Source organism: Gymnoscopelus microlampas (genome assembly GCF_963454915.1).
Source record: "Gymnoscopelus microlampas genome assembly, chromosome: 11".
Lineage (NCBI taxonomy): Eukaryota > Metazoa > Chordata > Actinopteri > Myctophiformes > Myctophidae > Gymnoscopelus > Gymnoscopelus microlampas.
Genome location: NC_139948.1, coordinates 28,818,443 through 28,834,371, shown reverse-complemented (window position 1 = coordinate 28,834,371; position 15,929 = coordinate 28,818,443). Strand labels below are relative to the sequence as shown.

At 40.9% G+C, this 15,929-nt stretch overlaps 1 protein-coding gene across 1 annotated transcript in view; it reads right to left on the bottom strand.

Moving 5' to 3' along the window:
• Window positions 1-972: 972 nt before the first annotated feature.
• The window catches only part of LOC311055263 (growth arrest-specific protein 7-like), a 32,309-nt gene continuing 17,352 nt past the window's right edge, over window positions 973-15,929 (bottom strand). Inside the window, exons 7-13 of the mRNA XM_084071388.1 lie at window positions 14,986-15,060; window positions 14,417-14,495; window positions 10,665-10,796; window positions 9,324-9,447; window positions 5,349-5,428; window positions 5,164-5,262; window positions 973-3,533 (exon numbers count right to left, since the gene is read on the bottom strand). Coding sequence (XP_083927514.1) covers window positions 3,420-3,533; window positions 5,164-5,262; window positions 5,349-5,428; window positions 9,324-9,447; window positions 10,665-10,796; window positions 14,417-14,495; window positions 14,986-15,060 — 703 coding nt within the window. The 3' untranslated portion in view covers window positions 973-3,419. The remainder of the gene's footprint in view (window positions 3,534-5,163; window positions 5,263-5,348; window positions 5,429-9,323; window positions 9,448-10,664; window positions 10,797-14,416; window positions 14,496-14,985; window positions 15,061-15,929) is intronic.

The window sequence follows — 15,929 nt, the reverse complement described above, 5'->3', positions numbered from 1 at the left end:
GGTAGACGGTGGGTGTCACAAATGTGATGCCCGTATATGGAGATCACTTTAAACTAGATTTTCAGGACGCATAGCAGGTTAGTCTTGAAAGGTTAGTTGAAAAGAACCCAATTTCACTAATTTGTTCCTCCCTTGCTGATAGGTGTGTATAATGACATTAATTAGTGAAACCACCCAGAATGAAAACCTCATTACACTATACGAATACAAGAATCCTGGACACACAGATATTACATATCTCTTTCATCTATGGTTGGATTACTTATATGTTTTTCACTGCTGCACAACCTATTGGTCCTCAGAGGACAAACAGTACAGTCAAGTTCTGCTTGACTCTCACTGGGCATCCACCCTTAGCATTCATGTTTGTGAGTGTTGTGTATGTTCCCAATGCACCTGTGGGATGGAAATGACAGCACGTGTTCTCCGTTACTCTTCAACTGAGAGAAGGGGTTACTCACTCCAATGACCAAAGTTAGCCTTATCCTTTATTATTTTATTATATTATATTTATTATCTGGGGCATTTCTAAGCCTTTATTTGACAGGTACAGTGGAGAGACATGCAGCAATAGTCTGGCCGGACCGTATCGAGCCATGCAGAGACTCACTGTCAGGCATTAGAGCTCAGGTGGTACGCGCTCTAATAATATTACCACTCCACTATCGGGTGACCCATTTATGCCTATAATGCAATTGGAATTGTGTTTGCGTAAGAAATAACTTGCTTTGTCTAACCTAAAGTTTCCTTCCACATTCTGACCTTACAATATAAAACAGCAGAGTTAGTAAATGCAGGAGTCACCTTCTGAACTGACTCAATACCTTTTACAGATTCGAAAATTGGCTGAATTGAGAAATCACAAATAACCAGTAAACGGTATGTTTACATAACAAAGCCTAACGTTTCATTTTCAAGGAAGAGATTTATTTGGGCGGCGCATTCCACAGTACACTGTCTCAACATGGTCACCTACAGTATGATAAAACATTCTTGAAACATCAGGAACGTTGGATTTGATGCACATTATGAAAATCCTTTGTCACAAGGGGCAACTCAACAATTACATCATCATGAAGCGTTTGATTCTGTCAAGAACATTGAATGTAAAACTTTGCCACATTTAGTGCACAACATTGACACAAACGGGTTCAATTTCTACAACAGATATATGACATTGAAACTTGTAGCAGTTTGGGATAGCCTTTAAGAAAGTTTAAATAAAAGGAATGAAGTTCATCTGGTTTAACCACATGAAACCTAGCATCCCTATTCTGGTGCGAACATTCAGCGAAAATAGACGATCTATTGCAACACGTTGTGAGCTTGTAGACCAGATAAGAGATTTGGTGTAGAGAGAAAAAAGAAGCAGGCCAAGTGTAGAGCCCTGAGGGGCCCTGGTCAACTAAGTGGCTATATAGGATTTAAGTGGTTAATTAAAGATGATTCTCATTAATCTAAAACAAAAACAAGCAGTATTTGTGCTATTATTTTACCCACCACTAGAGACAGTGGCATTGGTGCTAGGCAAATAAATACTTTAACGTTATCATATAAGTTCTCTTCCATATAAGGTGAATGCATTGTTTTATAAATCAAATTAGTCTTGCCAAATCATTATTTTAAACAATTAAAACAATAAACCCAGAAAAAAATCCCATTACACCTCAGAACATCCAAACCACATCAAAATGTAGAGACAAAGACACAAACATGTAAACACAGAGACCTACTGTACATGCAGTCCATAATGTTATAATCTATATTATCAGCATTTGTTCAAGTGGGTTATGTCTCCCACCTTTTGCTTAACCTCCTTGTTACCGTACTGTATATCAATCCATACAAGCGGTAAGTATTTGCTGTCCCAACTTCACTTCCCAAAATGATATTGTCGGAAATATGTGAACTAGCTCCAGTATCAAGGATGAATTGAATTCTATTCAGAAACTGTTGAATGCTGCCCTTTTATCAAACACCATCATAAAGATGTTCTCTGTACAGTTACCAAAAATAAAATAAGCAACAATCTACAAACACTTCATTGGCCCAAAGAGTGAGGCCTGTTAAAACATCCGACAGCAAAATACATCTACGTTGTATATACAAATATACATTGATGCAGAATAGAATTGATCAAGGACATTCCAGGTATATAACCATTAGGCACTAAAAGGTGTTCATTGTAACATGGATCATCTTTCTCTTCAGCCCTGACCCACAGTATACCCTGGCCTAAATTCTGATCTGCCGCATGGTGTGACTTGTGGCAAATGTACCAAATTCACATTCCAAAACACCTGTGTGTGTGTGTGTGTGTGTGTGTGTGTGTGTGTGTGTGTGTGTGTGTGTGTGTGTGTGTGTGTGTGTGTGTGTGTGTGTGTGTGTGTGTGTGTGTGTGTGTGTGTGTGTGTTGTTTATACAGTATGTATGTTTTATCAACAGAGGTTATTATTCAACAACATGTACATTTACATGAACGCTCATTTCATACCAGAAAGACGGTAATGTGCTGAGAAACTCCTGGCCATACAGTTAAATTATATTTAAGACACACCCTTTGTAAACATAAACCATCTTGTACTGTGCCAACATAACCATCACAATTGAATTTTCAAAATTGTTTAGTTCTCAACTATAAGTTGTTCAAAACATGCATACAGTATCTGCCAAAATGAACCAGCAACAAAATATGAAAATATATCATATTCATTCAAAGATATCTCAATACCTTTCAGTATCTAAAATCAAGGTAATATTAATAATTTGTCCAAATTGCTCAAATTGGAAAGGTTTAAACAGGAACTACTAATTAAGCTAAACTAAGCAATTCAAAATGATACATAGGATTTTCTAATAGTCTCAACTTTACAACATGTAAACAACAAAATTATGTTAAGTGGCATTCATTAAGCTATGGCAGATTATGATACTGTACAATTTAGATGGAACATGCTGGTATTTTGACTGTTGAGCCATCTCTGTTTACCGGCCATGAGACTCACGCTGTATTTGAAAAAAAGGACTGTTTCTCCTTTTTACAGCCAGAGAGACAATAAGGAGATTTAGGTAGCTTGAACATGCACTGCCCTTGGAGCTGTACTGTGTACTGTAGCACAGTACACTGCAAAACCCTCAGTGTTAAAATGTCTCTGTGTTCCCAGAGTACCCAGGGGTCCTTGAGTGCATTCCAGGGAGTCCCCAGCTAAATCATTGATAGTATAGGAACCAAATGGAGTGCACAAATGGAACCAAATTGACCTTTTGGTTCTGTATCATACTGGACCCTTACAAGTCCATTTGGTTCCATTCCTACACTCTCTGAGTTACATTAATAACACTGATGATTTACTGTGTAGAAGTGTCCTTGAACTCTGACAGTATGGAGGTGTTGGTGTTGACGGGAGACACTTGGTGGCCTATATGTTCATGTCCACAGGGCGGACCTCACCGGTCTTGTGCTCCTTCACCCACAGCTCTCTGTCTTTGGCTGGGTCCACACTCTGGAGCAGTTGGTCTACCGGCTCAGCGGTCTAGAAACACAATACACACATACATTACATACTGTATACACACACATATATAATACATATGAGTTATTTCTCCTACAATGGAGCATCTGATAGCATTATCTTTGTGCACTGCAAAACCGTATTTTCCCATAGAGAGTGACTGTGTATCAAGAGTCAAACAAGTCAATTCATTACATATATTTTTTAAAGATATATATATATATTTTTTCTACCTTTATTGATAGAATACAGTAGACTGACAGGAAATGGGGAGAGAGATGGGGAGTGACACGCAGCAAAGGTCGTCGGGATCGGGATTCGAACCCGGACCGTGACGCCAGTTGTCCGGGCCACGTCAGTAATGTTTTCATGCAGTTATCATCATACTTAACACAGTCAGGAGTCAAACATACTGTACAACCCACACTTTTGGAGCCACTGAAAGAAGTGGAAGCATGCAGGAAAACCTGTGATTGATCACTGACAACCGTGTCTAATGAGAGATATTGATTACTGCGGTGGACTGTGACTGTAATCTACTGAGTGAAAAAGAGAATGAACAAGACAACATCTCACAGTATTTATGCGCACCTAGGAGAGGGAAATGTTTGCAAAAATGTTTGCCCAAAGTGCTACAGCACACACACATCCTGTAATACAGTGGTTCTCAACCTTTTCAGGCTGTGACGTGACCCCCCCAAAATAATATTATTTGAACTGGGACCCCCACCCTGATAAGCACTTGGAATGTAGGAGTTCCACAGATCAATATTCAAACAACTTTCACCTCTTTCTTATATTATTTGAGAATTTGGCCAATGTTTTATGGTATAGTTTGTTGATTACTTTTGATGCAGGAATGGTCTTTTTCTTTCTTCCTTTTTGGAGGTATTGAAAAGGTCTTAAAAGTCCTTAAATTGTCACTTCACTGTCAACTGGGGACCCCCTCAAAATCATGTGGGGACCCCCCCGAGGGTCCCGACCCACAGGTTGAAAACCACTGCTGTAATATATGGAAATACATGCTCTATCCAATTACCTGCCTGACTGCTTGCAGGTACTGTATGTTATTTTGCATTACCATGAACTCTGTTGGATATTTACTGGGCCATTTCCCTTCACATTTGTAATCTTTCCATGCACTTATCAATATGACACAGACACACCCGAGAGTCAAATAAATCACTAAAACCTTTGGAGCAATGAAAGAAATGGAAGTGTGCAGGAAAACATTTGCATGGCGTGGCATAGAGCCAATTCCATGACAAAATCATCCCATTAGGCTGACGTGGACAGTCCATGAGGATTGTCAGTCAGCCAGAATGGAGCTGGTTATGGTACAACCCTGTGTATAAGGCCGAAGGCGTGCACCACATATAGGATTTGATGCCTATGCCGGGTTCAATTCCCGAGCCTGGCGGCGGATTTGCTGCATGTCACTCCCCGACTCTCTCCCTGTTTCCTGCCTGTCTCTCCACTGTCATATCAATAAAGGTGAAAAAGCCCACTGTCCTTGCCACTGTTGACAAATGCTTGCTCAGGGGGGAAATGTTGGGTTTCTGCTCTACATGTAAAGTGTCTTGAGACAACTTGTGATTTTGCACTATAATAAAAGTTAATTGAATTGAATACGAAGCAACACAATACTCACACTTTGGTTGAACATGTCGGTTTCATGCCTAAGAGTTGTATACTGCCGTAAATGTTGCTGAATCCACTCAATCCGGTCCACCTCCAGTTTCTCTAGCTCCTGAAGGAGAGAGGGATGAAAGTGAGAAGTTGTGTAGACATTATCTGCACTTGTTTATTTTGTAGCCTCAAGTGAATTCAGCTTACCATGTTGGTAGTCACCATTTCCTCAAACCACTTGGATTGGGTTTGGTTATACAGATCCACACAGCGCATCAGGTCATCACCTGGAGAAAAACAGAGACAAACATTGAATGACAGAATGGCAAACAAAAGTCAGCAGCAGAGAGGAATCCGTCCATTATACAGTACATCGATCAATATTGGTCGTAGCAAAAAAACAACTAAATATTGGCTTCATACAGTTCATAATCATCATGTTTAAAGTCCTCTTTCCAGGCACCACTGGGTTGGACTGGATCCTCACTGTCTATAGCTTTCTTCCACCGGGAAAGGCCAACGGCCACCTCCTGGTCGATGCTGAGCACTCTCATGTCAGCCAACACTGTCATCTGCCAGGTCATCTGGCCGTGGGTCTTGTCCCCTAAGTTCATCGACATTACTTTCTTTATCCAGTCATTTGCATCCTTCCGTACAATGTGTCCATACAATCGCAGTCTGTCACCACATCCACTATTACCACTCTGTCTCAGCTCTGCACTCGTCTTTCTCTCCATCAGTGACTTGCGACACATACATCTAATCATACTCGTCTCCGCTCTGTCCAGCTTCTCCTCATGCTCCATACTCAGGGCCCCCATCACACCTCCATACGTCATAGAACTTCTGGTGCAGGCTGAGTGCACTTGTCCTTTCATCTTCAGGGATAGGGCCTTGGATGTTAAGAAAGGCATGAACTATTTCCATCCACTTTGTACACCTGTGGTCACCGCTAGGTCCACCCCCACATCTGTGTTCAGCATGTCACCAAGGTAGCAGTTCATACAAACTAAGTAAAATCCTCAGTGTTAATGTACCGTATACATTTAGCTCAGACCAATTGGACCCGTACAATCTCTGTGTTAAATGAACACTCAGGATTTTACTTGTAGACATGCCAAATAACTGGAACCGTATGTACAGTCAGCTACCCACCCTTTGGAAATTCTACAGTCTAGGTGCAGGAAGCAGGCAGTAACAATCATCACTGACATTTTTATAGCTTCCCCTTCAGAGAAATATTGTCCAATTTAAACCAGGGCCACAAGTCACAAGGACGGATTCCTCCACCAAGCAATGGCCCTCATCAACAACAGAAGTGCACATAAATGCACCACCACACTGTACACAATGATGAACACAATATGGATTATGACAGGTTATGGCTGCTAGTACTCTGCTCGCACAACCGTTCTCCAGTCGATACTATAGTCAAAAAAAAAACACTCCACATGGGCACCGATGGCCTAGCGCTTAAGGCGCATATATATGCAGCCTGACAGAGAGTCGCAGGTTCGATTCCCAAGCCTGATGGCCTTTGCTGCATGTCACTCCCTGTCTCTCTCTCCCTGTTTCCTGTCCTATCAGACTAAGATACAGACTGTCCTATCCATAATAAAGGCAGAAAAGCCCCCCAAAACAATCTAAAAATAGAAAAGAAAACACTCCACAAATATTATCTAAATCTGTACATGTCGTGTTTAAATTACAATAATCCATACCATGAATTCTATCATTAGTCTCTCAAGTAATCATAAGCTTATTGTATAGCCTCCAAAAATGTTTACATCTCCATTGGGTAAATTCTTGCTGTGTTATGTCTAATGTAATCTCTCAAGACAGATTCAGAGCTATTTTGCCGATTGGGTTCCCAGATTGTGTCTAATAAGAAACTACCAACTTCAATTTCCTGTGCACTATACCCTTGGTAATGGTGACTCAATCCTGGCCAGCAGAGGGCACTAAAATACAGCCACTCATCTCCTTAGACTTGGAGTATTTGGTCCATTTCATCTGCATATCTTCCTCAGTTAACCATGAACAAAGTCTCATTGGGATTACAAAAAAATAATAACGTATTATAGTGTGTCATATTAAAACACAAAAACATCGAATACATTTATTAAGATTAAGCCTGTACGGCAATGATACAAAACAACTTTGGAAGTGCACCTCAAGCCCCAGTTTGCTTCAGTCAGGAGGAGAATGTGATCATTGACAGAACACCACTTAACTGTGTCCAATGAGATATTGATCACTGCTGTGAACTGTGACTAATCTACTGAGTGGCAACATCACACAGTGTTTGCTGTATGCGCACCAATGGAAGAGGGAAATGATACCCTTGTCCATAGTCAGTGTTGCAATGCTGAATTGGAACGTGGTTGCAGTCTATTTTAATGACGTGACGCGCACGTCGCTTAACACCTACACTGCAGGTCACACAATGGACAATTGATATGCATCTAGGCTCATTCCTATGTTAATCCATGGTGTGAGTCGGGAGCCTTTGTAAAGTGTTGAGGTGTGAATTTAAAGTGGTTTTAAATCTATGCATGTGCCTGCACGCGCTCCTGGTCAAATAGGTTCCTGCACGGCGTGCAAGGCCGTCCCATGAGCTATGCAACCCTATCCATAGTGTTACACACACATCCTAAAATACAGGGAATAGATGCTGTATCTTAATGAAACAATGCTCCATGGAGAAATATGTGTCAATGTGTTTCCGACATTCCGTCTGAGGTGCCCAAGACAAGATTTGTTTCAAACTTTATTTTGAAACTGTCAGAGAATAGTGTAATCTTGTTGCTATCCAACCAATGAGCTCTTCAGCATGCTCATGTCTGCATGGATGTCTCAACAGTGAAGTCCTTTTATTAAAGCAAACCCTCAGTGTCAGAAGCTACCCCCTGCTGGCGCTCTCTCTGCTTTCAGCTCTGCTCTGTCTACAGCCTTGTTCCTTTCTAATGGGACAGGAAGCTGGCAAGTTTCTGAGAATGGCTGATGAATAGGATAGGACAGGACAAGTCTCCCATTGATAGCACCGCTATTATTCACCTAAACCAAAAGATTAGCTCCAAGGAATGTGGGGGTAGGGGTCCTTTTCATCTTCAGAGTTGAAAACAGATGATTGCGTGTTGAAATGCTGGCTGGAGCCAGGACCACTGGAGTTCTGGTGCACTGTCTGCTGCCAAGGAGAGGTTCCCTTCGCTGTGCACTCTGCTTCCTGGCTCTGTCTCAAAACACCAACCCAACTTTACACAACGGTAGCACAGTGCAACAATAGCAGGCAATTTGAGAGCAATAAAAAAAAGAAGTCCCCCGAGGCGGCTTATGCAAAATGAAAGCGGGCTGCTCAACAATACAGGATTGATTTATTGAGAGACCCAGCAGTATGAAGAGAATGGACAGCATTTGAAAGGAAAGGTAATGTGTTGCCTCCATCCATAAACCCCATTTTAGGGTTGATAATGCACACCTGAAAATGCACAAGACTCCATGTGCACTTTTGATGTCTAATCATCACCACTAGCCTAGGATTATACATCTATTAGTTTTAAAGCTTTTAAGCTCTAATATAAATCTAGTCAACTGACCTCCTTGGTGGTTACTGAGGGGCGCTTTTCTTCACAGTGATCCATGATTAATGGCACGGTTCTATTTATGTTTTGTTTTGGTTGCAGGCACTATAGAACAACCTGCAATTAAAAATGTTCTCAGTGTGTATTTAAGCCCTGGTCTTTATTTGAAGTGTGTATCAAGGTTATACTTTTGAATTTCTTTAAGAGAACATTTTGTTTGCTAGTTTAGTTTAGTTTTTATTAGTTTTAGTTTTTTTTTTATTGTAATATGTTGTAGTCAAGGGCAAGATTAAAACCTCAGAAAAATTGTGAGAAAAGCCAATCCACAGACATTTCATTTGTCTATGTCAAATGAAATGTAAAAGTGTCGTGTCAGTCCATATGGGCTTGGCTTCCCGCTTGGAAGCCTGACACTTAAATAAATACAAATCAATCAATCAAATCTACAGGCTCACAATACAGTTTCAGTTGGTTAATTTTTTTTTGTAAAGCGTTGTTTTTATTTTTATTTCAGTTTAACTAAAATCTTTCAATTTTTGTTTTCATTATTTCATTAGTTTTAGTTGACTAAAATAACCCTGACAGGGGCCTCTGCTCTGACCTGCTTGTGTAGATTTCCGTCGCGCCTTCTTTATGTCCTCTTCTGTCTTGTTGCTGAGTTTGATCTCCAACTGCTGGGTCTTCACCTCCAGATCCTTCTGTCTATCTGCCAGGGCTTTGCGACTCTACAGCAACCACACACGCGCACGCACACAGGCACGCACACATGCACGCAGGCAGGCAGGCAGTGCACGCCCACCCGTACACACACCCGCACACACACACACACACACACGCGCACGCACACACGCAGACACACGCACACACACGCACACACACACACACACACACACACACACACACACACAGAAAATAACACAAAGAAGCAATATGAGACAATGAGCATAATCCACAGATTTACAGTTCCCATATCAAACTAGAGTCATTACGGCCCTTTATATTGACAAGCTATATCCACTCTTCAATCCCAGTCAAATGTTTTAATCTCTCTTGCAATGCTCGTGGGATGCTCCTACATCCTCCCGGTGAGCAAACTCACCAAGGTCATAGTGTGGTAACAATGTTTGAAAGGCAAACTTAGCAATTATCTATAAACCCACCAAATCTCTTCTTCAACAGATGCCAACTAAAATAAAACAGTGGGATGTGAAGTCCCCCTAAGCCCTGTGTTGGAGTCACTTACTGTAATCCTTCCTAGAATGGCAGAAATTTGGAGCAACAAACTTTTAATTAGAATAAAACTGATTAGCACAACTGGAATCACTTTGATATTACAAAGTACACAATGAAGGAAGAATAGGTAGTAATTATAACAAGGGTGTCTTTGAAAAATGCAGATAATATTGAGCAGCTTGAATATTTGTAGTGCAAGAAAAAACTGCATTATGCAAGGTATATGGAGTGTAAATTAAGCATAATGAATTAACCTAATAGCTCACTGTTTTTTTCTCTTCATCTTCCTCTTCTTTTTAATTGGATAACTCAACATACAATTGTTTCAGTCTGTACTTGAAATCATTCTCTTGTGCCATCTGGCTCCTTGCAAATGAGTGTGTGCAAGATTTAGAGGTAATCAAACTGTGGGAGGAGGAAACATCTGTTAATGCCCTCACTACTATTAATATTTTAAACAGCATTTTAACTAGGCTTCAGTTAATTACGTATCCAGGTACTGGGTTAACTGAGGAAGAGTAAATGAGCACACACATGCAACCCGCTATGTTTTTTGCTCCAAATCCCACATAACAGACAAAACAGATTCTATTTAACAGTTTTAAATAATAAATAAATAATTCAAATGAATTAATACATATATAATAATAAGTAATAGTTTGAGCTGATATAATCCTTCCAGAACACTCTTGTGAACATTCAAAGGTACCTTCTCCACGCTTGCATAACGACTCGCCAGCTGCTTCCGGAGGTCTGCCATGTGATGGTCGTACTTCTTCAGGTCCTTTTTGAAGTTGTCTGCCCTGAATGTCAGTAAGGGCTTCTCTACCTCGGAGTGGAGCTAGAGAGAGACAAGACAAAGCAGACAAGTCATACATATGTCCTTAATCAGGCCTTCAGTGCATCTTACTCTACAAAGATATATTATGTCACTGCATGGTAACTTGGGGTGAGTTTTGCCTTAGAAACAAGCCAATGGCTTTCTTGGGTTTTTTAATTCCTATTACCTGACCTTGTATTGAACTGTACTTTAATGTGTTTTTTCTGCAAATAAAGTATTCAATCAATCAATCAAGCTACAAGTAGTCTTGAATGTTGGTTGGTCTGTTAACCTTCCATAGAGAATGCTAACCCAGTGCTATGCTAAAGGAAGTTGCAGCACCTGAAATACAGTAGAAATTTTACATTGTACAAGTCACACTAAGAGCATGTTAACAGAATAACTGCTATGCTTGTTGTCTCCGCCAGGCCGAAAGGCATGGCGAGAGAGTATGTTTTACCCTCCGTCCGTCCGTGTGTGTGTGTGTGTGTGTGTGTGTCCTGTCTGTGTGTTAACAGCTAATCTCCGGCACCGTTGGCCTGGTCGCTGCGAAACTGTGCACAACCACTCCCTGGATGCCAATTCAGAACCTCTGCCCCACATTTTTCACATGGGTCTGTTATAGCGCCACCAGGAGGCCGATTTGTGCAAAACCCATTTTTTTCTCATTACACCTACAGCTTTTAACCAAACGTCATGCAAATCGGTACACAGTATCTCTATAGTCATGTGATCAACCCGGATCTGTCTGATTTCCCATATTGCATCCTCATTGGCTAAGGTTGGCTTCCAAAGTTTGCAGGATTGGTCCGTTTTGAACAAACTGCCTCCAATCATGAACGCAGCTTGCCATTTCCATAAAATTGCACACGCACATTCCCACTAGGCCGAGGAAGAAATGCCACTTGAATATTTTCAAATCAGCCTCATGGTGGCGCTATAACTGGCCGATTTGCATTTTTAACTATAACTGCACCGATCTGCGTGAAACTTTGCACGCACACTCCCTAGAGGCCAAGGAAAAACATTGGACTGCATTTTTCACATCTGCTTTTTACAGCGCCACCAGGAGGCCGATTTATGTAAAATACATTTTTGGAGATTATTCCTTCAGATTATGTCCAAAAAACACGCAAATTGGTACACTGCATCTCCATAGTCATGTGATTCTGATGGATCTGTCCGATATTTCATATTCCATCCTATTTGGCTTACAGTGGCTTCCAAAGTTTGCAGGATTGGTCAGTTTTAAACAAAATGCCTCAAAACATGAATGCAGTGTGCAATTTCCGTGAAAGTTTGCATGCAGATTCCCACTAGGCCGAGGAAGAAATGCCCCCATTTTCACATTCACATTGGCCTTTATAGCGCCACCAGCAGGTCTAATTTAGCAAAACACATTTTTGGAACAAAATGCCTCAAGTCATGAATGCAGTGTCATCCCATTGAAAGGCCTAAGAAGAAATGCCACCCTTTTCACATTGGCCTATTATAGCGCCACCAGGAGGCCACAATAACCTACCTGACCTGGCGGAGACCTGTGCTCCGAGGAGCACTTTTTCTAGTAATGGGAATTGTTTTCAACAATGTCCAGCTGTTAATTCAGGACCACATTGGAAACAAGTGTTCCATTACACTTTAATGTGTGATCCTGGGTTTAAGTTATATTGTAATTTTACTTGTATATCTTTTACCAAAATAAAATCTAATAAAAATCGAATAAAATCGAATTAGACATGCTATATGGGTAGTACTAGTCAGTTGTCACTGTGGACAAATTGCACCCCAGACTCCATAGTGGCAGGCTGGTACTTCACCCCTGCGCCACACAGACACCCCTGAGAAATGTGTTTGTAAAGATTTATAATTTAATTTATAAAAATGTGGTTCTACTGTATGATGTCCAAAGCAATGTCTGCTGGACTAATGCAGGATAGATGCCACTATAAAAGCATCAAAGCTGTGTGTCTAACATGGTTACCACCTGCCAAGCTTTCAACAAGGACTTCTCTCTGTTCTGTCTGATCACACGTTAACACTGTCCTCTCAAGTCACTCTCAAGTCACACAGGACAGAGGTTCAGCCTCTGTTCCCCTTGCTGGGGGCCTCGTCACAACACACAGCTAATTAGTTAGACAGTGGAGGGCCATGCAAAGCTTCGGAGGCTTCCTCAGCTTTATTTAAGGCTGCGTTTGAAGCCAGTATCAAGTTTCTGCCGCAATTTGGTAATTGAATTGCAGGGCAGAGGGTCGTTTTTCTCGGTCAACACAGAGAAGGACATGGTTGAAATAAATTAGCACTTTGACCCACAGATGTGGTCTGAGAAAGTATTTCATTACTTCCAGTTGATTGAAATCTTGAATCGTTTGACCTGAATGTGGGCAGATCTCTTGCTCTAGGAAAGGCATTGAGAGTGCTCAAAATAATTTAAAAACAATTAATTACATATTTATGATTACTTTTTGAGCTGGTTTGTTACTTGGTCCTTCATCCTCCTGAGTGGATAGCTGGCCAATGTAATTAATTCTAAAGGTTGACATTTTTGATTTTTGTGGCGGTGTAGCCGCCCCCTATAAGTGAGTTTTGGACACTGACCAATCCTGCACCGTGATTGGCCAATAGTCTACAACGCATTGTATACCCCTAACCCTTCCATTGTTAATGCAAATCGATACTTTTGCAAAGTCAGCCAATCACATTACAGCTAGTGTCATCACCACTAACTGTAATGTGATTGGCTGACTTTGCAAATTCAGGACTGTGATTGGCTAGCGAAACACATGACACATGTGCAGCCCTATGAATAGCAGTATGGACTTTAAAAAAAGTCAATTATCCTTTTTTTTAAAGTGAGTCATGTTGTGATGACCACACACCGCCCACTTTTTAAATATGTGCCACTGTGTGGAAAGTATCTATCTAGATTCTGTACTGAATTTGACCCTAATGACTTGTCAAAGGACTTAAGTCATATTCTGTGAGGTATGAATGTTTGCTGATAAGCAGTTAACAACACAGTACAATCCTCAGTGTTAGTTAAGCTAATTAGTATTTGTAATGAAATGAATACGGTAGTAATTAAATTAACACTGATGATTTTACAGTGAAGGACCTGCCCCATGTTTGACACAACATTCACTGATTACGTGTTTAACATTTAAATTGGCAACTTAATTATCCACTACAGTACTCTACATATCTCTGTTTGTATGAGTTAGTAATCAGTATCTGATAACATTAGCCTGGCATGGCCAGACTAATATCACTGCGTATATTTGTCCTCCACGTCTTAAGTTAAGTCATAAGACCTGGTACTTAAGACGCGTAAAATAGGGCCCTCTGTGTGGAACCTGCATTTCCAAGCGGCGGATAAAAAAAATGTCTCTGGTGATAAACCTGCCCCACATTTGCATACTTGGCCCTGCTTGGTGCCCAACAACTTCGGAGACAGCGAAATACAATCAAAGCCGAGCAGGGCCAGACTAATCTGCAAAGAGCTTTTTTTTTCACTGGCAGATTTGTCTGGTTTCCTGGCTAGGATAACATTACTTTTTGATAACTTTGTCTCCAAATTAAAACCTAAGAACAACAAAAAGAAAAGTAATTTGCTTTTTTATCATAAACCTCTGTAGATGGTATACCTTGTTGGAAAATTTGAGGTGGACCTCAGCTTCATCATGAAGGCTCTTCTTCAGCTGGGTCCAGGCTTCTCCTAGAGTTCTGGAATTCCAATAGAATGGTACTTCAGTAGTGCCTCAAACACACTCAAATGTACCTTCGGATTAAGCAATATTCTCATACACTTTTTTGTAGATGCAGGTTTCATAATTACCACAGGATTTAAGAAAGGTACATGCACAATGCAATGAGCCATTGCTCTCTCTCTCTCTCTCTCTCTCTCTCTCTCTCTCTCTCTCTCTCTCTCTCTCTCTCTCTCTCTCTCTCTCTCATCCTCTGAAGGCTCTTGTGCCGTTTTGGGGTTTTTCTTTAATCCAGCTCCAAATAACACCACTGGATCCATGCTGTTGTCAATACATCCACTATCTGTACTACACACCTCATACCCTTGTTGTTCTTCCTTTAAAGTTTCATAAATACTTTAGTAGTTGTTTGCATTTACTGTGTAGACCTCCCATTTCTGTCATGACTTTTCAAGCTGGCATAACAAGAGAGTGCAAGTCAATGATGAACACATTATTATGGTACTCACCCTTCTTCCTGCACAGCTAGGGGGCTCAGAGACAGCTTGGAGAGGTTTTTGGCATATTCCTCTTCAATCTTTATTCTAAAACAGACAGAGACAGATATAGAATCCCAAGTTCCTGGGCCCAAGGGAGGGCCAAAACTTTAGTGAAAGAGAACATTTTTTAAACTTGAAATGAGTTTTGAGAGTGCATCAGAGCGGAATGGCAAAAGTTTCCAACCCACTGCCAAGGCTGACATCGTCAAAATGGCAGGCCACAGTTATGGCCTCTCTCTCGCTACCATTGTGTTTGAGCAAAATTCTCCAGTAATACAGTATATACAGAACAGCCATTTGATTAATTATTCATGTTCCTCCTTAGGGCTATTCAAAAATGGTAGCCTTTATGTGTGGCTTGTATTGGCATTCAAATATGCCAACAAATTCACATACCCTCCACACCTGAGTAAATATGTCACCTATAGAAGGCCACAGGACCCATTCTTGAGAGCCCATGCTAGAAATAAGCCAACATAAAACAAGCTACGGAACCACAAGTAAAGGTCACCACTGAGTAGTGGTCTTGGATTTGGTAGACAGATAAGTCAAATGTGTACGAATAATCAAGGGAGAATGCTCAATAAATGCATGAACAGGTAGTGGCGCACACACATCCACCTCAAGTGTCCAGGTGCAGGACAACAGTTCAACAAGAAAAAATAAAATCTGCATGCCAGTAAGCTCCACTGTTTTATTGCGCTCTCAACATTTGATCAAGACTTGATCAAAACGTTGAGAGTGCAATAAAAAAGTGGAGCTTATTTAAACCAGTGTGTTCTGCTGTGTGATGCTCATTAAAGCCTGATTTATAGTTCATCGTACTATATGACATAGCATAACTTTCCAGGACCACAACATGCTTTCTTTGTGTTGAGTGGAGTGGAATGGAGCTACTGTACCATGTACACTTA